Source organism: Carcharodon carcharias, chromosome 21, assembly GCF_017639515.1.
Source record: "Carcharodon carcharias isolate sCarCar2 chromosome 21, sCarCar2.pri, whole genome shotgun sequence".
In the NCBI taxonomy this organism is placed as follows: domain Eukaryota; kingdom Metazoa; phylum Chordata; class Chondrichthyes; order Lamniformes; family Lamnidae; genus Carcharodon; species Carcharodon carcharias.
In genome coordinates, this window is record NC_054487.1 from 71,408,743 (window position 1) to 71,433,970 (window position 25,228).

General features: G+C 42.6%; 1 protein-coding gene across 1 annotated transcript in view; it reads right to left on the reverse strand.

Moving 5' to 3' along the window:
• LOC121293181 (protein kinase C-binding protein NELL2-like) overlaps nt 1-25,228 on the reverse strand; it is a 296,910-nt gene that overhangs the window by 187,197 nt on the left and 84,485 nt on the right. Inside the window, exons 10-12 of the mRNA XM_041215961.1 lie at nt 13,396-13,487; nt 11,121-11,223; nt 9,260-9,388 (exon numbers count right to left, since the gene is read on the reverse strand). Of these exons, the coding sequence (XP_041071895.1) occupies nt 9,260-9,388; nt 11,121-11,223; nt 13,396-13,487 (324 nt within the window). The remainder of the gene's footprint in view (nt 1-9,259; nt 9,389-11,120; nt 11,224-13,395; nt 13,488-25,228) is intronic.

Consider the following 25,228-nt stretch of genomic DNA (forward strand, 5'->3'; position numbering starts at 1 on the left):
TGTTAAGACCGCTGAGGATCTTAAAGATTTCAATCAAGTCGCCTCTTACTCTTCTAAACTCCAGTGGATACAAGCCTGAACTGTCCAACCTTTCCTCATAAGACAACCCACCCATTCTTGTATTAGTTTAGTAAACTTTCTCTAAACTGCTTCTAATGCATTTCCATCTGTCCTTAAATAAAGAGAGCAGTACTGTGCACAATTCTGCAGATGCAGTCTCACCAGTGCCCTGTACAACTGAAGCATAACCTCCCTACTTTTGTAATCAATCCCCCTCTCAATTAATGATAACATTCTATTAGTTTTCCTAATTACTTTCTGTACCTACATACTAGCCTTTGTGATTTATGCTCTAGGACACCCAGATCTCTCTGAATCTCAGAGCTCTGCAATCTCTAACTATTTGGATAATAAGCTTCTTTTTTAGTCTTCCTGCCAAAATGAACAATTTCACATTTGCCCACATTATACTCCACTTGCCAGACCTTTGCCCACTCATTTAACCTATCTATGTCCCTTTGTAGCCTCCTTATGTCTTCTTCACAAGTTACTTTCCTACCTATCTTTGTGTCATCATCAAATTTAGCCACCATTCCTTCTGTCCCTTCATCCAAGTCATTTATATAAATTGTAAAAAATTGAGGCTGCAGCACTAATTGCTATGGTACACCATTCATCACATCCTGCCAACCAGGGAAAAAAACCATTTATGTCAACTCTCTGCCTCCTGTTAGCTAGCCAATCTTCTACCTATGCCAATATGTTACCCCCTATGCCATGATTTTTTTTTGTAATAACTTTTCATGTGGTAACCTTATCAAATGCCTTTTGAAAATCTAAGTATGGTATATGCACTGGCTCCCCTCTATCCACAACATATGTTACTTCTTCAAAGAGCTCTAATAAATTGGTTAAAAGTGATTTTCCCTTCACAAAACCATGTTGTCTCTGCCTGATTACCCTAAATTTTTCTAAGTGCCCTGCTATAACATCTTTAAAAATAGCTTCTAACATTTTCCTTATGACAGATATTAGGCTAACTGGCCTTTAGTTTCCTGCTTTCTGTCTCCCTCCCCTTTTGAAAAAATGAGTATGCATTCACTATATTCCAATCTAATGGAATCCTCCTCGAATCTAGGGAATTTGGAAAATTAAAACCAATGCATCAACTATCTCAATAGCCATTTCTTTCAAGACCTTAGGATGAAGTCCATCTAGATCTGGAGATTTGTCAGCCCACAGCCCAATTTGATAAATACCACTTCCCTGGTGATTGGAATTTTCCTGAGTCCCTCCTTTCCTTCCATTTCCTGATTTAAGCTATTTCTGGGATGTTACTTGTGTCTTCTGTAATGAAGACGGAAGCAAAATACCTGTTTAATTCAACTGCCATCTCCATTATCAACTCCCTAGACTCATTTTGTATAGGACCAACACTCACTTTATTAACTCTTTTCTTATTTAAATATCTATAGAAACTTTTACTCTCCATCTTTATATTAGTAGCTAGCTTTCTCTCATACTCTAATTTTTCCATCCTTATTAACCACTTTGTCATTCTTTGTTGTTCTTTATATTCTTTCCAATCTTCTGACCTGCCACCCTTCATTGCATAATTATATGCTTTTTCTTTAAATTTGATCCTGTCCTTAACTTTTTTAGTTAACCACGGATGGTGGGCCCTCCCCTTGGAATTTTTCTTTCTCATTGGAATGTGTATATTCTGTTTATTCTGAAAAATCGCTTTAAATGTCTGCCACTGAACCTCTATTGAGTGATTCCTTAAACCCATTTGCCAGTTCACTTTAGCTAGCTCCACTTTCATGCCCTGATAATTACCCTTATTTAAGTTTAAAATACTTTTCTTGGATGCACTCATCTCTCCCTCAAAATGAATGTAAAATTAAATCATTTGATCGCTGCTACCTAGGGGTGCCTTCACTATGAGGTTATCAATTAATCCTATCTCATTGCTCAATACCAGGTCTAGTATAGCCTGCTCTCTGGTTGGCTCCAGCATGTGCTGTTCTAAGAAACTATCCCAAAGACACTCATTGAACGCTTCATCTGCGCTAACCTTGCCCATCTGATTTTTCCAATCTGTATGTAGATTCAAGTTCCCCATGACTATTGTTGTACCTTTCTGACCATCTCCCATTATCTCTTCTTTTATGCTCTTTCCTACCGTGTAGTTACAATTAGGGGGCCTGTACATAACTCCCACAAGTGACTTCTTGCCTTTAACATTTCTCACCTCAACCCATACCTCTTCTACATCCTGGTTTCTTGAACTTAGGTCATCCCTTTCTAATGTGCTAATACTATCATTAATTAACAAAGCCATCCCTCTACCTTTTCCCACTTCCTGCCCTTCCTAAATGTCACATACCCTTCAATATTCAGGTGCCAATCTATGTCATCCTATAGCCAATCTCTGTAATGGCTATCAGATTGTGCTTATTTATTTCTATTTGCGCTATCAGTCCATCTGTTTTGTTTTAAATGCTATGTGCCTTTAGATACAGAGCCTTTAGCTTTGTCCTTTTAATATTTTTGTAGCATTTAGCCTTAGCTACTGATTTACTCTTAGATTTGTATTCTCTGTCTCTTCCTGTCACATCTGTTTATCATTTCTCATTTTCATATCTTTCTCTCTTGCTTTGTCTCTACTCTTTGGTTTACCACACTTTCCCAAATTTGACCCTTACCCCCACAATTCCTGGGAGTTACCATTGCCCAGAAACTGAACTGGATTCGCTATATGAATACTGTGGCTACAAGAGCAAATTGGAGGTTAGGAACCCTATGATGAGTAACTCACCTCCTGACTCCCCAAAGCCTGTCAACCATCTACAAGGCACAAGTCAGGACTGTGATGGAATACTGTCCACTTGCCTAGCACCCCATCCACAAACATTCTCTCCTTCCACCTGCGATCCACAGTGGCAGTAGTGTGTACCATCTACAAGATGCACTGCAGGAATTCACCAAGGCTCCTAAGGTACACCTTCCAAACCCACGACCTCTACCATCCAAAAAGGCGAGGGTAGCAGACATATGGGAACACCACTAACTGGAAGTTCCCCTCCAAGCCACTCACCATCTGATTTGGAAATATATCGCCATTCCTTCACTGTCACTGGGTCAAAAATCTTGGAGCTCCCTCCCTAACAGCACTGTGGGTGTACCTACACCAGCGGTTCAAGAAGGCGGCTCACCAGCACCTTCTCAAGGGCAACGCCAGAAATGCTCACATCCCATAAATGAATAGAAAAAAATTAGGTCCATGGTGAACAAAGTCACCTGTCTCCAGGAATTCCACAGTCAATGGCAAGGCTGTGAGATGGGAAAACAGCAGCCTTGCCATTTTCTTCATCTGTAATGCAGCCTCCACCTCCCTTGTGTAGCCACCTCCTTTAATTGATGGGATGCAGATGCAGTAGGGGGACAGTGCGACACTAGCAAAAATCATTGCGCTTCTCCAATTAGCACCGTCAAGCGGATCCTTAATTGGGTTGATTGCATTCCCATCATTGCCAAACAGGAAATAGTCATCTCTGTGAAGCCGCCTCCAGAAAATCACAACACACCATCCTTTAGCACAAAATTTTTGGCCCATTTGCCTTCAACGGCACCTCCAGCTCTCTGAGAAAATTTCCCCATTAGCTGTTTCTCCCTCCCCAGGTGCCAGCCAAACCTACTGAGTATTTACAGCATTTCCTGAATTCATTTCAGATTTCCAGCATCCACAGTATTTTGCTTTTTTAAGAGAGATGTGAGATTTCATTCCTGATAGCTGCCTGTGGGGGAAAAACCTAAATTCATTTCAGTGTGTTTTCTTTGACAGGAGCCAGATCAGGAACTCACCATGTATGGAATCATGGGCTTGAATCCATGGCTTGAATTTTTCCCACGTCGGGCAGGCTCGGCAGGAGTGGGCGGAGTCAGTCCCGGAGCTGACCGCTGCCCACCATCAGCTCCGCACCGCCATTTTACGCGGGCAGGCCACTTAAGGCCCACCCAGCGTAATAGGCGAGCGGTAGTGCTGAGCACTACCTGTGCGGGCGGGGGGAGGAGGGAGAGTCAGGTCCAGCGCTCTTTCACGCATACGCACGAAAGAGCGTTTAAATCTCCCTGAGGCACGGAGCTGTGTCACATGAGATGGGACATGCTTATATTCTTCAGAAAAAACATTTTATTTAATTCGTAAAAGCTTTAGGAGACCTCATCCCGCTCGTGGATGAGGTTTCCTAAAAAACGTAAAGGCCGCTTGGCCTTTTCGCCTGCCCGCCAACCGTAAGGTCGGACAGGCAGCATAAACTCATTTGAGTTCTGTTGAAGGGTCATGAGGACTCAAAACGTCAACTCTTTTCTTCTCCGCCGATGCTGCCAGACCTGCTGAGTTTTTCCAGGTAATTCTGTTTTTGTTTTGGATTTCCAACATCCGCAGTTTTTTGTTTTTATCTTTTTGTTTTTAGCATAAACTTGAAATTAATTGCCTAGCTAATGGCCTTAATAGGCCTTTCAGTTATCGGCAGGTGTGCAGCTGACTCTGGTGCGCGCCCGCCGAGTGAAATATCGCAAGGGTGCACGATGACATCAGGACGCACGCCTGACATCATCATGCATCATTTTATGCTCTGGCATGTCGGGCCCACCCCCACACACCGAATATAAAATCCTGTCCCCTGTCTTCGCTGTTTCTTGATTGAAGTATTGTTTCAGCACTACAGCCTTTACCATATCATTCTAATTAATCAAATGTACATCTCTAGAACCAATGAGTGAGTGTAGCTGTGAATGAACTGAACTTAAACAATCTAAACTGATTGGAATTTGCTTAAAAATCCTCTAAAGATTTACCCACTTTGAATTATTGTCAATGTTGGTGCATTTTCAAAAGGTTTTTTAAAAAGCTGTACCAAGTTGTGCATAGTTGTGCATCTATCACATTTAATGCCAGCTTTGCATACATAGTACAACATGGGAAGATTATATGATCAATATTGGATACTGATAATTAATGATAGGTTCAGGCACATGTATACAGATTGATAGGATAACTCTGACTTCGCAAAGGGTGACTGGTGTCATGCCTGCTCTGCACTAGGGTTTATTCGCAAGTCAGTAGCAATTGGCAGCTGTTTTTCTCTTATCTAGGCCACATGCACAGCATTGCTTTTCATGAAATATTAGAGCGAGGCGATGGCTTAGTGGTATTGTCACTGGACCAGGAACCCAGGGTAATTCTCTGGTGGACCTGGGTTTGAATCCCACCATGACAGATGGTGAAATGAGAATTCAATAAAAACCTGGAATTGAAAATCTAATGATGATTGTTGTAAAAACCCATTTGATTCATTAATGTCCTTTAGGGAAGGAAATCTTCTGCCCTACATTTGATTCCAGACCCATAGCACTGTGGTTGACTATTAAAAGTGCCCTCTGAAATGGCCAAGCAAGACACCACCACCTTCTCATGGGCAATAAATGCTGGCCCAGCCAGCAAAACCCACACCCCATTTAATCTCCAAAGTTAATGTTGTTTTTACTGCAGAGGACAGCAGCTAGTTGTGTGCTGGCAGGCCTCACAAGCACTGCAGCTTTCTGCTGCTTACTACATACAGTGGAATCTAATGTATTTTTTGATCACTGTGCAAAGTAGATTACTGTACCTTTTCAAACGACCTTTGTACCGGCTTTTATTCAGTCTCTACCAGTCATTTAATGCCTCATGGGATTATTTCACTTCTGTGTAAATCCAATATTCCTTCCCAAGTGTGAGCTAATAATTATTAGTGAGCTGTGCGTTGAGTTCCGCAATGAAATTTAAAGAACAGTATTAAATTCCCTCAGGAGTTATGCTTCCACACAATTAATAAGATATCTTATTCATGACTGAATTCCAGGTAGTCTTCACTCATATAATTGACTATCACTACCCACTTGTGCCTGAAACCTTTTTGAACCTTGGTTCTTCTGTATTCTTGAAATAACTGCTCTACCTTGCCGGAGCTTGTGGGAAATGCTTAATTTTAACATTTTTATTTGCATAACTTTATTTTTCTACATTATCAGGGTCACCACCATAAACACACACACACATACACACACACACACATGCACAACACACCCACACACACAGACACACCCCTTGTCAATCTGGGTGGGCAGTTTTGTGTGACTTTTCAACTTCATTGGCCCAGAATTCTTTGTCCATATCTTAACGAAGGTACAGCAAGTAATTGGGAAGGCAAATGGTATGTCAGCCTTTATTGAAAGGGGGCTGCAGTATCAGAATAAGAAAGTCTTGCTGTAATTATACAGGCTTTGCTTAAACCACACCTGGAGTACTAGGTATAGTTTTGAACACCTCATCTGAGGAAGGGTATACTTGCTTTAGAGGGGATGCAACAAAGGTTCACTAGATTGATTCCTGTGATGAGAGGACTGTGCTAGGAGAAGAGATTGACTAGAATGGGCCTATACTCTCTGGAGTTTAAAGGAATGAGGTGATCTCATTGAAATCTACAGAATTATTAAAGGGCTTGACAGGGTTAGATGCTGAGAGGCTATTTCCACTGGATAGAGTGTCTAGAATTGGGAGTAATATCTTCAATAACAAGAATTGACCATTTAGGACTGAGATGTGGAGAAATCTCCTCACCTCAGTGTTGGGAACCTTTGGAAGTCACTACTCCAGAGGGTTATGGATGATCAGTTGATTAATATATTGAAGAATGAGATTGATAAATCTTTGGGCATTAAGGTTATCAGGGAATATTAAGATGGAGCAGGAAAGTGGAGCTGATGTAAATGTTCAGCCATGATCATATTGTATGATAGATCAGGCTTGAGGGACAATACGGCCAACTCCTGCTCATGTTCCTTAAGCTCTTACAGATGGAAAATTGTACAACAATTGAATCTGACACCCAACTGATTTTGCAACATGCACAAAAATGTATACCACTGTTTATTCTCTGAATCCTACAACTACAAAAACTTGTATTTATATGGTATAAAAGCAAAATACTGCGGATATTGGAAATCTGAAACAAAAACAGAAAATGCTGGAGAAACTCAGCAGGTCTGACAGCATCTGTGGAGAGAAAAACAGAGTTAATGTTTCGAGTCCATATGACTCTTCTTCAGAGCTACAGAGAAGTAAAAATATGATGAAATTTATACTGTTTAAGGGGGATGGAGCAGGTGAAGCTGGATAGAAGGCCAGCCATAGATGGAGGCAAAGGAGAGATGTCATGAACAATAAGACAAAGGGGTGTTAATGATAGTGGTACTGGCTGAAGAAGGAGCTGATGGTGGCATTAAGGAAAGAAAACAGAAGGTGATAATAGCAGGACAAGGGTAAGCACTCTGGAAAGGACAACATGAACGAGTGACAGATGGTCCTGGTGAGGGTGGGCTGGGGGGAGGGGATGGTGGTCCGAAAAAATATCAAAAATAGGATAAAAGGTTGGGATAAAACAATGAATAAAAATGAAAATGAAAATAAAAATAAAAATAAGTGGATAAAAAATAAAAATAAAAAAATAAAAATTAATATTGATAAAGGGGATAAGAAAGGGGTGAGGATGGAGGAGAGAGTTTATGGTCTGAAATTGTTGAACTCAGTGTTATATTTATATAGTGCCTTTCCTTTAATATAATAAAGTTCCAAGTTGCTTTAGAAAAGTACAATCATTCAGTAATTGACACTGAGCAAAGATAGGGGGGGTTATTAGGAAAGATGACCTAGGGCTTGATTAAAGAGAAAAGTTCTAAGGAGTGTTTTGAAGGAGGAGGGAGAGGTGAACAAGCTCAGGGCTGGAATGCCAGAGCTTAAGGCCTGGATGGTTGAAGGTATAGCAGCTAAGGGTAGATCAAAGAGAGTGGAGGATCCCAAAAGGCCAGAGTTGAAGGAACACCGCGTTCTTGGGCGGTTGTAGAGCTGGAAAAGGTCGCAAGATGGGGAGGAGCAAAACTATGTAGGGATTAAGGATGAGAATTTTGAAATCTAAGCATGGCTGGACCAGGAGCCAATGTCAGTTTGCAAACACAGGAAGTACTGCATAATTCAGATGGCGGCTGCACTGCCCAAGTTAATTCAATCTCATCCTTCTTTCTTCCTCCTTCTGGCCGATGCCTCACCTCCTTTCCACAGCTTCCCCAGTGGCTTGGTAAAGAACAAAGCCTTGGAAGTGTAACCTACTGCTCTATAGCACAGTACACCAATATAGCAAAGTAAACTATCCTTAAAACATATGTGTACTCTCTGAACTATAGAAATGAAATTCATATCTCCACAGTGAAGCAGAACATCACTAAATTATTTATTATCAATCTACCAGTCTCAAATACCCAATATTAAAAAAAAACAATGTAGCAAATATTGCAAGTAGAACATGCGGTGGCTGTTGTTTAAATTGATTTATTGTCAATATGAGGCTGACAGTTACTCACTTGCAGCTTGTCCATTTCAAGTTTAAGACTGACTCACTTGTGGAAACATAAATCCGATCACATGAATTTCCAAAAAATCTCTTCCAATTATTGTTTTACCCTTATCTTGCCAACAGCATATGTTTTATCGTGAAATTAAAGTCCCAACATATTTATGTTGCAGTATCACAATACTACACAACGTCATAATGTGCTGCCCCTATGGATATTCAACTTCCCACACGGACATAAAATTGGCTTTGTGGATTATCCACCTCTTATTGATACTGTAATTTTTCATTTGCATTGATGTGTATGGAAGTATAAGTTGGGCCTTTTCCATGATGGGAAGCTGATCTTCAGCACCAGTTTTATCTTGCAACAGTAGGTTTAACATTTATCCTAATACATGTAGCATGAAAACATCCACCATTAAGCGATAGCTTAAAAATATATCTGTGTGTAAATGTTATACATAAATAGTACATAAATCTCATTACGAGCATTTCTACTGTAACATAAATGCCTTTTCAGGATAGTAGAAATTTGTAACTCTCTTCACCAAAAGTCTGTAGATTTTGGGACAATCGGAGTTTTCAAGATTAAGATTGATAGAATTTTGTTAGGTATGGGCACCAAGGGATATGGAACAAAGGGAGCAAACTGGAGCCAAATCAGCCATGATCTAACTGAAGGCAGACAGGCTGGAGGGGCTGAATGGCTGACTCCTGCCCCTATGTTTCCTTCCCATAATTAGTAAAGGTGAACATTGGCACATGAAATAAGAAGCTCTACTATTAAATGCGTACACACTAACCTTCACAGTAGGCTTCATCATCTCGGAGAGGCGTAAAGCCAGTTTTGCACTTGCAGATTGCACCAGCTTCCAAGTTCCTACATTCAGAATTCTCAATGCATTTGGGACCCTCAGCGCAAAAGTCATTATCTGCGGCGGGAAAGAATGATTGAAGTTCTTTTAGTAAGAAAGCCTTCCTTGTACTCTAATAGGAGTGGCATGCAATGTTCCTCAGCTTTGGTACAGTACAGAGCTACTTAGAAGGTCCGAGGTCTTACCCTGCACTCAAAGATAGAGAGCTTCATTCAATCTGCCACTTGTACCTATGGGCAGAATTTTACAGCCCCAGCGCAGCAGGGACAGGGCCAGAAAACACGACGAGTCATTCAAAAGTCTATTGGCTTCAGCGGGACTGGAAAAATCCTGCTGGCAAGAGGGGCCATAAAATTGCGCCTATGATGCTGTTTGGTGGGTCCGCTATGAAGGACCCATTGCCCATGTCCCATCAACCCATCAATTCCCATTCATCTAAAATCATGCATCAAGGAGGCAAACCTGAAAATCACTAAAAGCAAATAAAAATACATTGGGTCACATCTAGAGGTAAAGACTACTATAATTTTCATGACTTCATTCAAGTTAGCTCCAATGTTTTATTCGCCAGTTCATAGGACTATTTATTTATTGTAAGTTATTTAATTTTCCATGGATGCTCTTTTGAGTGAAACCAGTTTACAGGCAGACCCTGTCAATAGTTGACAATGACAAATGGAGCTCAAAATAGAACAGCAATTGGTATGCCACCTGTCACTGTCAAGGGAATATTTCAGTAAATGAGGAGAGGCTGGACTTTAAGACAGAATTTTCAGAGAATGGTGGGTGGAATGGTGGAATGGTGATTTACTGCAGAAATACTTTTCCATCCAACTCCCCTCATTGATATAATTAATATCCACTACCAAATATTTCTATTGTGCAGAATTAATGGGTTAGACATTTCATGGGAATTCACACCATTAGAATGATGCATTAACATCACTCCCCATTATAAATGCATAAATACCATGTCCAGGTATTTGCTGAGTAAAAGATGGATGATATGAGTTCTGATCCTCCACAAATTGTTGGATGATTTGTGACAGTCCGCCATTAGCCAAAAGCAGTTTTTTCTTGCTGTGAGACTCCCCATTGAACTTAATATGATTGTGAAACATCTGGCCCATTATTTGTTGTTTTATGCATATTAAATAGCTGGACCCAGTCCCCAATGTGACTTTTTCTGGAATGAGAACTGTATTTCTATTAGTGTTCCCACTGTTGCCAAAGTCTTTCATTCCTTGAAAAAACAGTCATGTAATTTCCTCTCAGACCTTTTTGCGTGGTGCTCTTTAGCCCATTAGTTATTGGCAAGAAAAGGCCAGATCAATTTGGTCTTTGACGATCCCTTCCTCAACCCCCATTCTACACAACTCTCTGGCTGATTCTGGTTAGAAAGGGTACTCTCACCAAGTGGAGACCTATAGGCATGACATGTGACCTGCTGCTCCATATCACAGCACACTGAAGCATGGTGATTTTGCAAATGGATACCTGACTTTCTATTATTTTGTCATGCACAAAGAACAGTGATCAGTAGTCCTCAAAATCACTGTAACACAGTATCTGGGCAGATAATAATTACACTCTGGCATCTCAAAGAAAATAAATGCTCATTTTATTCAAAGCAGTTGTTCAGATTTGCCAGAGTTTAGGTGGAACATTTAACCAGGAAGGTTTGATCAACCAAGTCCTAAAATGGAACAGGCTGGATTTCACATGTGGTACAGTGATCCTGAGTCAGGGCTTAACTTCAATAAAGACCCTTAAGCTCTGCATTGGTTACCTCTGCAAACTTTACAGCAACTGTTCGTCAGGGAGATTTGGCTTGATCGTGAGCAAGGCAGTGAAGGGCAGCTTGGATATAGAACACGTTGCATCGATTTGTCCTGTCAAGTGATGCAGATGTTAAGTAAACCCATTTTAAGAAGCATAACTTTGTCACTTTAGAGCTTTAATTGTCTAAAAGAATCATTACTCTTTAAGGTAGGCTTAAATATTGCCCAAAAAAAACATGTCTAAGCTTTTCTCTTCACACACAGTATAAATTGTTGTTTTCCCCTTATATTGGTATTCTTGTGAACGTCCTGATAAGTGCAAGACGAAAAGCTTTGACATGTCTCTTTTTACAGGAATACTGAAGTTCTGTGCTACCAAAAGCAGACTTATTTGTTATTGCTTTGAACAGAATCGTTTCATTATTTTTATTACCAAATTTTATGTTTGCATCTTCAGGATTTTACGTCTACTGTTTACAATTGTATATTTTAACAGATATTTAGCTTTTGAACATTTAATCCTCAAGAGGACTGTGGTAAAATTTGCCATACAAATATAACCACTGTTTAACTCTTACTCATAAAATATTTGGAATTTTTCTTCCCTTAATTCTCATTTGCATTCGGAAGTTGCAGAGTGTCAGTTGTGCACCTGTTATATTTATTTTTGGAAGTTGAGCAGGGAAAAAAATCAGTGCTCAAGAACTGAAAATGTTTCCATGTCATTTTGACAACATTAGACCAATGTGACTCCTTGTGCCATTCTCGTGCCTTTTCTGAGCAGACTGCCAATTGGTGTCAGGTTGTCTGAAAAGTTGGGTAAGACTCTCTTCTAAACTTGCAACATAGGAAGAGATTTATTGTGTTCTTCACCCCCTATTCACTGCACTCTGTAGTTTTGTGGTTTGTCATAGAGGAAAGGATGATAACAAGCTAAGTAAAAATGATGTTGGGATACTTCCAAAGTTTTATTCACATTAAAGCTGGCATAGCTATCGCACAATACCATGCACTAATGAGGTTTCGGAGATTATTAAATATATATTTCAATTTAGAAAACAGAACATTATTTTCACAGCACAACATTTATAGGAAAAGCTCAGTTCTCCCTAAACAGCCAGCTTCTCCTCTAGGCAAACCTCTTCAGGTAGCTAGATCCTGCAGCACAATTATAGAAATGCGCATCAATACTTCATAACTTAAAAGTGAACCATTTAAGGAGGTGCTACAGATGCAGGAGTGAAAGTCTAATGCCAGCAAATAGCATTTGCTACCTGTCTTTTTTTTTGTTTGAACAGCCAATTTATCTGGAATACAGGCACATCCCTTGTGGGACAGCAGGAAATTTTAGAATCAGAAGAATTTCTAATTTCTAATCTAATCTTTTAAAACTTTCTGGGCAGTGGGAGGATAGGAAAGATTTAAAATTGACACAATTTGGTTTAAGTTCCAATGTAATTTGTAACTCAGCTTTGCACATGGATGAAGGGCAAGAGGAACTTCAGCAACCTGAAGTGCAGTGCAGGAACCTTGCTTCAATCAGACCATTATTATTAAAAAAGAGAGAGAATTAGCAACTAGAGTTATGAATCCAATACATTTTGAACAACTTAAAGAACATCTGGCTGTTAACAAACAGAAATTGCGCAAGTAATGTATCTGTCAGCAAGTGAGCCGTGTGCACAGCATATTTTGGATTTGACTAACTAAGGCTAAAGGCATTGAAATCCATGAACTCAGTCCTCATTTACATTGCTGATTATGTTTTTTTGGCTGCAGTTTGTAATTGGTAAAATGACCAACAAAAACACAAGCTCCATCAGTTGCATCTCCCTCCCCTACTCCTGTCCATCTTTGGCTTGGTTATATTGGCAACACTAAACCAGAGGGGGAAAAAAAATCAAGCATTTCAGTCTTGAATGGAGTCCAGTGACCTCTACCAATAAGGAGGGCAAGAGCAGCAGATCACAGCAAACCATCAAGATCAAGGCTCCTTCCGATTCTGACTTGGACATTTATAATGATCCCTCATTGTCAAAATCCTGGAACTGTCTGCTTAACACTGTCACTAGAATTAACTGCAGCAGTTCATGGAAAAGGCCCACATCAATTTTTCAGGACAAAAGGAATGAGCAATAAAAGCAGCCATGTCACCCATATCCTGAAAACAATCTAAATAAAACTAATAATTTGCAAATAAGAACAAAGTGAGTACTTGCATTTACACATCAAAGTTTACATTTAGAATTAAGTAGCTTTGTATGACATTTAAACAATTCCTACCTTACACTCCAGGAGGTAACACTCTCCTGATGCTTTCCAGTCTGTCATTCTCTGCCCATTATAGTAAAGTTTGTTGCCAAGGACACATACAGCTGATAACAGAAACACATAATTTCAGTTTTTATATCTGTTCAACAAAGCAGCCAATCTTTCTAAGCAAGAGGGTTGGAAAAATAAAGAACATTAATTAGGTTCCATCTGATGGACAATCATTCAGCAATACACAGTTATATCCCTGATGGAAAGGCATCTGTTAGACATTTTCCTGTCTCTCCTAAAGGTGCAGACCCACTCTAGGTTACAGCTATCCACCAGTACTGTGTCCAAGAGGCTATCCTTATGACTGAGCGGAATGGCTTTAGCTTTACGAAAAGAATAATATGAAACTTTACCATAAATAATAACACTGAAAACAAAAGGTATTGGGATAAAGACTTAAATGCCACAAAAATGACAATAATCGAATTCTGAAATTCCCCAATTGGTGTTTAGTCCTGGCAAGGGGCTGGACACTTTGGACATTAAGCCATTAGCAGTAAAGCATGATCGAAGGGACATTTCCTGTGATAATCCAAATTTCATTGCAGGGTCCTACATATTGTGCCAATGTGAATTTATCAATATCCTTCTCCAGTCATTCTGTAATCATCCTGAGTGAAACTGCTTTGATGCCTCTAGGTTTTGATTTGTGCTTTGAGCTGTAATGGGGATGAAAGGCCCAGAATCTTTTCCCTTCCAACAACTACTTCTTGAATTCTCTATCCAAAGGCAAGTCCTGAATCCACCCTGTGCTGTTGGCACCAATCTGATCCACACCAGCTGTCCAGCTGACGGGGCCAAGAAGTCAGAGTTGCTGTGGAAACATGCACTCTTACACGAATGTTATAACGTGGGGCTATAGGTAGAGGCCCCAATTTCTTTCCATCACATGGCTGACCAGGAATCTCTCCTGCACTTACTGCCTGCCACTGGCAGATGTTGGAATGATTTACAAATTGATCCTCAACCGTTTGGCTGTGTTACGGATCCACCTTCCTTGACCATCAAGTCCTGGAGGTGGGCTTGAAACAGGAGATTCTGGCTCAGTCGCAGGGATGCTACCCACTCCACCACAAGACCACGTCCCTACCAACTACATCTAATTTAATCCTTAAAATTTTTGTACCATTTTGGGAGGCACATATCCCTGTGCCAACCCCACCACATTGACATTGTTAAATCAGTCTCCTTTTTCCTGATAGTAGATTCAAAGATCCACATATTCATCTTTCGCTACCTGAAATATAGAAACCCTAAATATAAAAAAAGTGTTTCCTAAAGGGAAAGAATTTCAACTCATCCATCCAGGCTGGATTTAAAGTCAGGTGTCAAACATGAAACAACGCTCTGCTAAATCAATGCATCACGCAGTCCCTCAGTGCTTTATGTTAAATAACAAAGTGGTATATAGGTCCTACAACAAGGTGGGGCTGGAGTTTCCCTCCTGGGATGGGTAACAGGAGTAGGGACTGTTTCTGTGTCCAAGGGGATTCAGCGACTGACCTGGGATGTTCATGGAAGCACCTCATTAATTGGCATGGAGATGGGTTCCATGTCCGATTAAGGGGGTGTGATGGTGCTCTGGATGCTGGAGGGGCCAATCAGAGACCTTGCAACTTGAGAGGAGGAGCAGATAGTAATGGATGGTAAGGAACAGAGATTGTGCTTCAACATGGAGTGTCTCTCTTTCCAACTTATTTGAAAAACAGCAGCCACCACTGTGGGTAGGGGGGGTGGGAGGGAAAGGCAGAATCCCTCTATATTGTGGCCTGTGGCTGGCAGGCTGGCTGGACCTCTAGGCTTGCCTGGAATGCGGCACCCCTCACCTCCCCCACCATCTCCCCACCTCCCAGCCTGCTGCTGGGTGCCTGCCTCAACGCAGTTGAAGTGATCCAGGTTGATGCAGGAATCTGGGAAATTCCAGCCTTTAAGGGCCTAATTAGGACCAATTGACAAGCCTATTTGGCTACCTGCTGCCTTTGGAAAAATGGCTGGTGCCAGGAATGGCATCAAGTGACAGGTACACAGTGGGGAGAGGAGGGGAAAGGAAAGCAATACATTCAAAGGTTTCAAAGATTGAAATGAATGGACCTTGTGGGGACAGAGTGGAAGGAGCTTGACACTTTATTTGACTTGTGGCACAAAAAAAATGGAAGTGCTTGATTCTGTAACAAAAAACGACTGACACGTTTAAAATATCTAATGCACTAGATTGATTTCTGAAATCCGGTGTATTCTCAATCAGGGAGAGAGGAAACAGCAGTTCAAATACTGGATCCATGCCACACACACTGCACCCATACAGAAATCAATCTCCCTAAAACCCTAGATTTAACATCTCAATTACAGGATGTTGTAACTGAAGAGATACAGCCAGCTGTCACCTGGGTTGCTATCTGACATTAACGGCAAGTCCATTCTACAAATAGCCTTCCATGTACTTTTTTTCAGAGTACTGGTATTAGAGATTTGTGACAAAGGAGGACAGTACAGCAGTCTATTGCAAACTAATGTTTCCCTCCTTCGTTGATGGGATAAAGCCAGGGGAGGTTCTCAGGTGCAACACAGAGGGCTGGATTTTATGGTTTTTGGTGGGGTCAGGGAGGCGGAACAGAAAGTGGTCCGCTTGCTCCTGACCCCGCCTCCACCCCTGCCGCTTCAGCACAGCTAATCAAGCGTGGCTCGCCATTAGTGGCTGTCCAACAGAAAAGCTGGCCATTTAGTGCTGGGAAGGAGGGCTCCATGTCCAAACAGGCATGTAGGGCGGGACATTCAGCGGGAGCAGGGTTAGGCCATGAACTGGAAGTCGGCCATGGCCACCCATTTAAAGGCACGCTGGCATCGGGTTGGTGGCTGTGGTTGGTTCGTGAGAATTCCACGGTGGCTGTGCCCTTCAAAGGTGACAGCCTTCATATCGGATGCTGAAGCTGTGGAGTAGCAGCAGGTGGCAGAGTAATTTTTTTTCATTCTGTGGACTATCGTTCCAGCAGTGGCTCAGACAGGGCCCTTGCCAGGGAGGAAATGCCATCTGAGCACACCTATCCCATTCGCCTTCTGAATAATAAACTTTCAGAAAAAGTTATATTCTACCATTTAACACTGTTTGTCTCTCTCCACCGAGGCTGAAAGACCACCTGGCCATTTCCAGCACTCTCTGCTTCAAATCCTCACCATCTCTTGCTGCTGCTAGGCCAAATTGTGGGTTTAGACCAAGGATAGCCACATGATTCGACAATGACTTCCTGCTGATCCTCAGACTCATCCCGAGACTTGTCGTCAGAGGATGTGGCTCACTCTATTAGATCATCTCTGCTGTGGCCTCCCATCTCTGGAATGCTAGGTTGTGTATGGCGCAGCAGATCATGCTGATTAGTGAGACACAGGCCAAAGAAAATAGCAGAGAGCCACCTGTACCTGTGGTCTGCTCAATGATGGCTCTGGTAGATGCGTGGCTCTCATCGTAACGTATCTCAACCTCTGTCCATGGATTTCTCACCGGGGTCATGAGTCATCTCGTCACCTGGTCTCCAAGTAGTCAACCTTCCAATGGCTCTGGTGGACAGAACATCCATGGCGCCTGGAAGGGCCTCCTTAAGGATGTATGAGCTGTGACTATGCCCAGGGGAGTGAGCACACGCCTGCATGATCCTTTACAATGTTCACACACAAGTTGGACATTTGAATGGAATGAAAACCTCTACAATCGACAAATGCCCCAGGCCAGCCCAATAGAGCTCTCTTGGCCACATGCATGCAATCTATCAAACCTTGAACTTTGGGGAATCCAGTGAAGCCTCTGGCTCTCTTGGCCTGACTAACATCACCAGTGGTGAAGGAGATGAAGCCTTTTTCCCACCTAAACATAACTTCCATGACTACCTTTATGCAATGGTGAGCTAAAGCGTGAGATATGCTGCAAAGGTCTCTGCTGGTGCCTGGAAAGATGTCGATGCATAAAAATTCAAGGCCACAATTGTCTTGAGAGCAACAGGCATAGATGGCCACCAACAAAATTTGAACTGATCTCCCCAACCAACAATTCGCAAAGGGAGGTCACTGTCTCCCTGGAGAGACGCAGTCTGTGAAGGTAGTGGTGCTCCGAGAGCTGAAGGGAATTCGTTCTTTGCCTGTAGACTCCCTGTACAGGATAGTGTCTTGTCCTACCATGGACTGGTTGCTGTTGCTGTCTGTCTTGTTCTGGTCCTTATGCAGTAGCAGGTCCCCTTCTTGCCTGGACCGCAGGGTGCCCCTGTCCCTGGACAGCTGGCCTCCTCTGCCTCCTTCTCTTTGTTTCTTCCTCACTGGAGAAGCCTCCTCCAGAGTGCACAGTCTCCATGGGTACAGTGATCTCAGGTTCCTTTGTTGGAGCCCTCACCCTCCAGGATAGCCCTATCATCAGGCCCCCTTCTCTCTGACACTTTCCTTATTTGTAATGTCAGCCTATAGAAAAACTGAAGTAAAGTCTACTAACAGCCAACACTGCCACCTTCAGCAGCAGGCTCTGCTGCTACTGCCCCATGGTCCCCTTTGCAGGCTTTTCAATCTGCTTTGTGCTGCCTCCTCATACCTGGTGTAAGCCAACTCATCCCCAGTGTTTTTCCCATGTGACTACATAGAATGTGCAATGTAAAATTGCAGTCAATTGCTTCTTTAAAAAGCTCAATAGCCAGATAATTGCATTTTTCAAAATGGTCGGTGAGCTTCCAATTTCAATGGCCATATTATCAGAGACTGCTGGGGTGACATTGAACTGCTGACCCGAGATCAGCACAACATGTCTGATGTAATCGCTGGCAGGGGGTGGAGGGTGCAACCTTCCTGATTTGCGGCTGTAAAATCCAGCCCAGAGATGCAATTAAAACTGGGGACATGACTCCAGCTGCAATAGTCAAAATATTAAAAAAAACCCACGAGAATTAGATATTTTTAAAAGAAAAATGTAACTTTCAGGTGGCTAATCAAGTGAAACAATAGGTGCAACACAAAAATTAGAATACGGATCAGCTTGCACTAAATAATAAAGTCTAAGAGAACAAATGAGAGAAGTTAGGAGAATTGATTTTATGGAAAATGGAAGAGCTTGCATTTATATAATGCCTTTCAGAACCTCAGAACATCACAAAGTGATTTACAGCCAGTGAAGTATGTTTGAAGTGTAGTCACTGTTGTATTGTAGTACTGCATTATGGAGAGGACTGTCATTTTAAGGGCTCTGTTAGGCCCCTCAGTGCCTCATAGGCCCCCAATTTGTATAACAAAAGAATGTCCTGCCTGTTTTTGGAGCGCATAATGAGACCCCATTTAAAGGCCTGCCTGGGAATTGAAAGCAATTATTTGCAGGAGGACCCCAACAGGCCTTTTAACTGCCAGTCGCCAATTTTTAAGGCACAAAATGAAAAATCATCAGTTGTAAACCTCACCCATAACTTTTGCACTGAAGAATATAAAGCAATTTACCTCTATATCACTGACATGTACATAATAAATATATGTTTATGACATTGGTAACAAGTCTTATACAATCTATAAATAGTTTGAGGGTGAGCAATTTGGGCCTGAAACAAGTGTCTTAAACTTAAATAAAGGCAATTACAGACGTATGAATATAGAGTTGGCTAAAGAGGAATAGGAAAATAGGTGAAAAGGTAAGATGGTAGAGAAGTGGCAGACATTTAAGAAGATATTTCATAAATCTCAATTAAGATATATTCAATTTTGATAGAAAGGCTGTATAAGAAGGATGCACCTTCCGTGACTAAGAAAATTCAGGATGGTATCAAACTGCTGCAAAGATTAATGACAGATCTGAAGATTGGGAACATTTTAGAAACAGGCAAAGGATGACTAAAAAAAGAGGGAGAAATTGGGCTATGAGAGAAATTAGCCAGAAATATAAAAACAGGCAGTGAAATCTTCTACAATATATCAAAATTAAAAGAATAGTGAAAGTAAGCACTGGTCCCTTGGAGAGTGAAACTGGGGATGTAATAATGGGAAACAAGGAAATGGCAGAGACTTTGAACAAGTGTATTGTATCTGTCTTTACAGTAGCACACAGAAAGCACCCCAAGAATAATTGAAAAGTGGCAAAAGGGAGGGGGGAACTTAAAACAATCACTAGAGAAAAGGTACGAGAAAAACTAATGGGACTAAAATCTGACAAGTGCCCTGAACCTGATGGCCCATATCCTAACATCTTAAATAAAGTGGCTGCAGAGATTGTGGTTGTAAGATTCTGAAATTTCCTAGATTCTGATAAGGTCCCAGCAGACTGGAAAACCGCAAATGTAACACCACTATTCAAGAAAGGATGGAGACAGAGAGAAGGAAAGTATCAGCCAATTAGTCTAACATCTGTCATTGGGAAAAAGCTAGAATCCATTACTAAGCATGGTAGGAGATTTAGAAAATTATAATACAATCAGGTTGATTCAACATGGTTTTGTGAAAGGGAAACTGTATTTAACAAATTTATTAGATTTCTTTCAGGATGTAACAAGTGGATAAAGGGGAACTGGTAGATGTAGTGTATTTAGATTTCCAAAAGCCATTCAATTAGCTGCCACATAAAAAATTACTGCACAAGTTAAGAGTTCATGGTGTTGAGGTGATATATTAGCATGGATAGAGGATTGATTAACTAACAAGAAACAGAGAGTGAGGAGAAGGGGTTTATTTTCAGGTTGGCAAACTAACTAGTGGAGTGCCACAGGGATCAGTGCTGGAACCTCAGCTATTTACTGTCTATATTCTTGAGTTACCAACTAATCTTAAGGGGGTGACATTAGTATACTGACATTACTGTCTGGGCTTTATGCCTGCAATGCAGAGAGTATTCTCACTAGGGCCGGGTTTCAGTATAAACATTTTCTTTTATATGGGCTTTATGCCTGGAGAACGGAAATTCGAGCTTTAAGCCTGGAGTACAGAACTGAAATTTAGGCTTTATGCCTGGAGTTCAGAAACAGTGTAGATTCAATTGTTTGTGGGGTGGCTTCAAGGGTTGGTAAAAATGGTTTCCAGTTCTTATTTATGGTCTTATGGTATTTTAATGACTTGATGAAGGGACCGAAGGTATTGTAGCCAAATTTGGTAGGAAAGCAAGTTCTGAGGAGGATACAAGGAGTCTGCAAAGGGATATAGATAGGTTAAGTCAGTGGGCAAAGATTTGGTAGATAGATCATAATTTGGGAAAATGTGAGGTTGTCCATTTTGGCAGGAGGAACAGAAAAGCAGAATATTATTTAACTGGAGAGAGACTGCAGAATTCTGAAGTACAGAGGGATCTTGTTGTCTTTGTACATGAATCACAAAAAATCAGCATGCAGGTACAGTAAGTAATTAAGACAAATGGAATGTTGGCCTTTATTGCAAAGAGGATTGAGTATAAAAGTAGGGAAGTTTTGATACAGCTGTGTAGGGCCTTAGTGAGCCTGCCTCTGGAGTACCATATACAGTTTTGGATTCTTTACTTAAGGAGCCAATGTACTTGTATTGGAAGCAGTTCAGGGAAGATTCACTAGGCTGATTCCTGGAATGAATTGCTTGTCTTCTGAGGAAAGGTTGAGCAGGTTGGGCCTATACTCATTGGAATGTACTCAAAGAATGAGAGGTGATCTTATTGAAACCGATAAGATTCTGGAATGCTTGATAGGAAAGATATTGAGGGGACGTTTCCCCTCGTGTGGGGAAACTAGAACTAGAGGGCACATTTTCAGAATAAGAGATCTCCGGCAGAATCTTGTCTTTGGATGGTGGGTGGGCCCCACCGGCTTAGCGGCGGGTGGGCAGCTAACCCCCGCCACTGAAACGGGGCCCGCCGCCATTTTAACTGAGCGGGCCAATTAAGGCCCGCCCAGCAGCATCCCCAACGGGAAGCTCAATGCATTTCTTGTGCGGTGGGGGCGAGGAGGGAATCCCCAGCTGTCAAAGTGCGCACTGCTCCCTGAGGCAAAGTCCTGCCTCAGGAAAAATACTGATAGTGTCAAAAACATTAAAAATAGAAACATTAAAAAATTATTAACATGTCTCCCTCATGTGACAATGTCACACGAGATGGGACATGTTAATAAAGAACACATACACTTTATTAATTTTTTACAAATACGGACATGAAACTTCATCCCGCCAGTGGATGAAGTTTCATCAATAAGCTGGGGCTCCTGGCCTGCCCACCAGCCTTAAGGTTGGACGGGCAGGTCTTTAATTACTTTAAATAGCCTGTCAGTGATGTCATCCCGTGTCATTTTACCCTCGGCGACCGGGCCCCGCCCCCAAATCGCTGAGGGGAAAATCCTGGCCCTCACATTTTCAAAGATGAGGAGGAATTTCTTCACTCAGAATTGCTAATCTTTGGAAGTCTCTTCCTCAGAGAGCAGTGAGGCTGGGTCACTGAATATATTCAAGTTAAACAGAGAATTTATTGTTCAACCCTAATTTCCCTTGAGAAGCTGGTGGTAAGCTAACTTCTTGAACTACTATAGTCCGTCCTGTAGTAGTTTTGTACCAGAGTGGCTTCCTAGGTCGTTTCAGAAGGAAGCTATGAGTAAAGCACGTTGCTGTGGGTCTGAAGTCACATGTAGGCCAAACAAGGTAAGGACAGCAGATTTTAAACTCTAAAGGGCATTCGTGAACCAAATGGATTTTTATGGCAATTAATGATAGTTTCATGCTCACCATTACTGCAGCTAGTTTGCAATCCAGACTTATTAATAATTGAATTTAAATTCCACCATCTGCCATGGTAGCTTTTGAACCCATACCCCCAGAGCATTAGCCTGGGCCTGTGGATTACAATGGTATTACCACTATACCACCATCTCCCCCAACTATTGAATGGGTGAGCAGGCTCGATGGGCTGAATAGCCTATTCCTGCTCCTATTTCTTATAAGTAAGCAGGTCACTGTCAATTCAAATCTATAAGAATGCACAGTCAAGCCTTCTGGTTTTGAACTCGGACATTGTTATATAATTTTGTTAAATCTAATGGTTAAACAGGAATAGCTGACTGTTTTAAATGTCTCCACTACAGTAAATGATCATTAAAAAAGGCTTCAACCCAACAATAGTTTTCAACTGTGTTCAATCCTGATAAAGCTAATGGGGTAGAAATTTCTGGATTTCAAATCGCTGTTTTGCAGTATCGCAAAAGATAAATTTCTACCCTTAAGGTTTTTATTTTATGTGAGGAGCTTTGATATTCACCCACCTCTTCAAGACAAATACATACAGAAACTGAAATAAAATACCATTTCTTTATGGAATAAGCACTATAATCATTTTACTTATTAAATAAATCGGTAACATTCACATCATAATCTTATTGGTTGACTATGTAAATAAAGAAGAAGCAGTTGAAGATTTAGAACAGGAGCTAAATGAGAATGCTTCATCTCGCTGAACCTTATGACTTTCAAAAGGCTCCCACAATAGCTCCTACACCACAGTCTGTGCAACAAGCAATAAATCTAATGAGTGTCCAAAAAATGCTAGCATGGACAGCTTTATTGGCAAGCCTCAGTGTTTATAGATGTGCCATTGAAGTGGCTTTGAATGCAAGAGCTGTACAAATTGAAAACATGTCCTTCACCAACTGTTCATTGTGGTATTCTCTTCTCAAACCTTCAGTGATAGGATAAATATACAGGTTGCAATTATACAACATCTTTCAGAAAAATCAGGACATCGAAAGTGCTTCAAAGCCAAAAAGCCCTTATTTTATTAGTCGTTCCTGGCATATGATTAAGACCACCATTTATTGCCCATCCTTAATTGCCCTTGAGAAGGTGGTGGTGAGCTGCCTTCTTGAACTGCTGCCGTCCATGTGGTGTAGGTACACCCACATTGCTGTTAGGGTGGGAGTTCAAGAATTTTGACCCAGTGACAGTGAAGGAATGGTGATATCGTTCTAAGTCAGGGCGATGTGTCACTTAGAAAGGAACTTACAGCTCATGGCTGTGCCTATGCATGTACTTCTCTTGTCCTTCTAGGTGGAAAAGATCTTGGGCAGAATTTTCTGCCTGTCAGGCGGGCCAGTTGGAAGCGAGGGCGAGTGAGCGTGGAGCCAATCGCCACCCGTGATTGGCTCCGTGCCGCCATTTTACATGGGCGGGCCATTTAAGGCACGCCCAGCGTGATTCGCAGCTCCCTAGGACAGCGGGAGGGGGCAGGTAGCAATGACTGTTGTGTCCAATGGCGACCCGGCGCCCTGTTTAAAGAGCGCACAGGCAGCCTTTCAAAGGCTGGCAATGATGGCCAGCAGAAGGGCTCCCGAGAGTGTTGCTGCTGAGCAGGCCAGGCAGGAGGGCACGTCAGCTGGGCACTGTGCCCCTTGCTTCTCAGGTGAATGCCTTGCTGCCCTCGTCGAGGAGGTGGCAGCACCACGTGAAATCCTAGTGCTGAGGGACAGGAAGAGGAGGCCCCCCCCCACCCCCCACATGACAAAAAGTGCCTGGGAGGGGGTGGCAGAAAGGGTCAGCGCTCACAATGTGGTGCGACGCACCTGGGTTCAGTGCTGCAAGCACTTCGCCGACCTGCTGAGATCGGGAAGGGCGAGTACTGTGTTGGCACGGGTCATTTAGCACAGCAGGTAGGTTCGCCACCTCTGCAGCCCCCCCAACCACCACAAACCGTTCTTCCTTTCAGTCTCACCGGAGCACGCCCAGAACGAGGAAGCAGAGGGCCCGCCACTAACACCTGAGGGCCCTGATGACTTACAAGCACCAACCAGGCAGGCACCATCACAGATACTAGCACCTCGGTGAGGATGAGATTGTCGGCTAGATCCCGGAGCACAGTGGTGAGGGCACTTCACACTCACTTGAGGTACAGGCAGAGACAGAGAGTGCCCATGGCACCGGCAGTCAGAAGACTACAGGGGACCAGGAACATGCTCAGTTGGTACCTGATGATGGGCCTCTGGCGTCATCCCTGAGGCAGCAGACGCTGGAAGTCCAGCAGGATCCGTGGGAGGATCTGGCGGAGATACATGAGGCAATGTGTGGTATGGTCTCCGTGATGGAGGGCTCCATGCAGTGCATCAGCAATGCCTTGACTCTCATGGCCGAGGGTAATGCCTCCTCTGTGGAGAGACTCTCATGGAGATGCTCGTCCAGGAGAATATTCAGGGCTTCCTGGGGATGCGCTTGGACCAGCAAGCCCTCACAGGACAATGACCTCAGGTGGTCAGCGTCAGTGTGGGAAATGGATTGGGCACCCAGTATCCCAGCTAGTGCCCATCCATCAATGGTGAGTAGCGAGGCCCGAAGCGACCTCACGTTGGCGCAGCAACTGCCTATCGTCTCTGCGGGCTCCTCTCAGGGCACTCCAGAAGAGGGCAGCAGCTCATCCGCCTCTCTGCCAATGACCATGGGATCCGATGAGGCTGCGGCACCTGGGGAGATGCCAGCCATGCCACTGGCTACTCCCTCCCAGGCAGGGCCATTACAGGCTCCATGGGCCAGGGGATGTCCGCCAAGGTGATCAAGGCCAACAGGACAGCAGGGTGAGCAGGCTGCCTCAGATGCCAGTGCCAGCGAGGGAGGAGCACCTAGACATGACACCCGGAAACTTAAGCTTAAGGCACCTTAGGCACACCATGGGCTTCTCACTGGTGGTTTTCTATTTCCCCGCAATTAGTTGATTATAATTCAGTGTGCAGCTCAACACCTGTGAATGAAGTTTCGTTTCCGTTTTGTTTTGTGAGTTCATAAATGTTTTAGTTGTGAACAAGGCTCAAGGTGTTTCCTTACTTCTGCAGGTGGATGGGAACCCATGATGTTATAAGTGACTTGT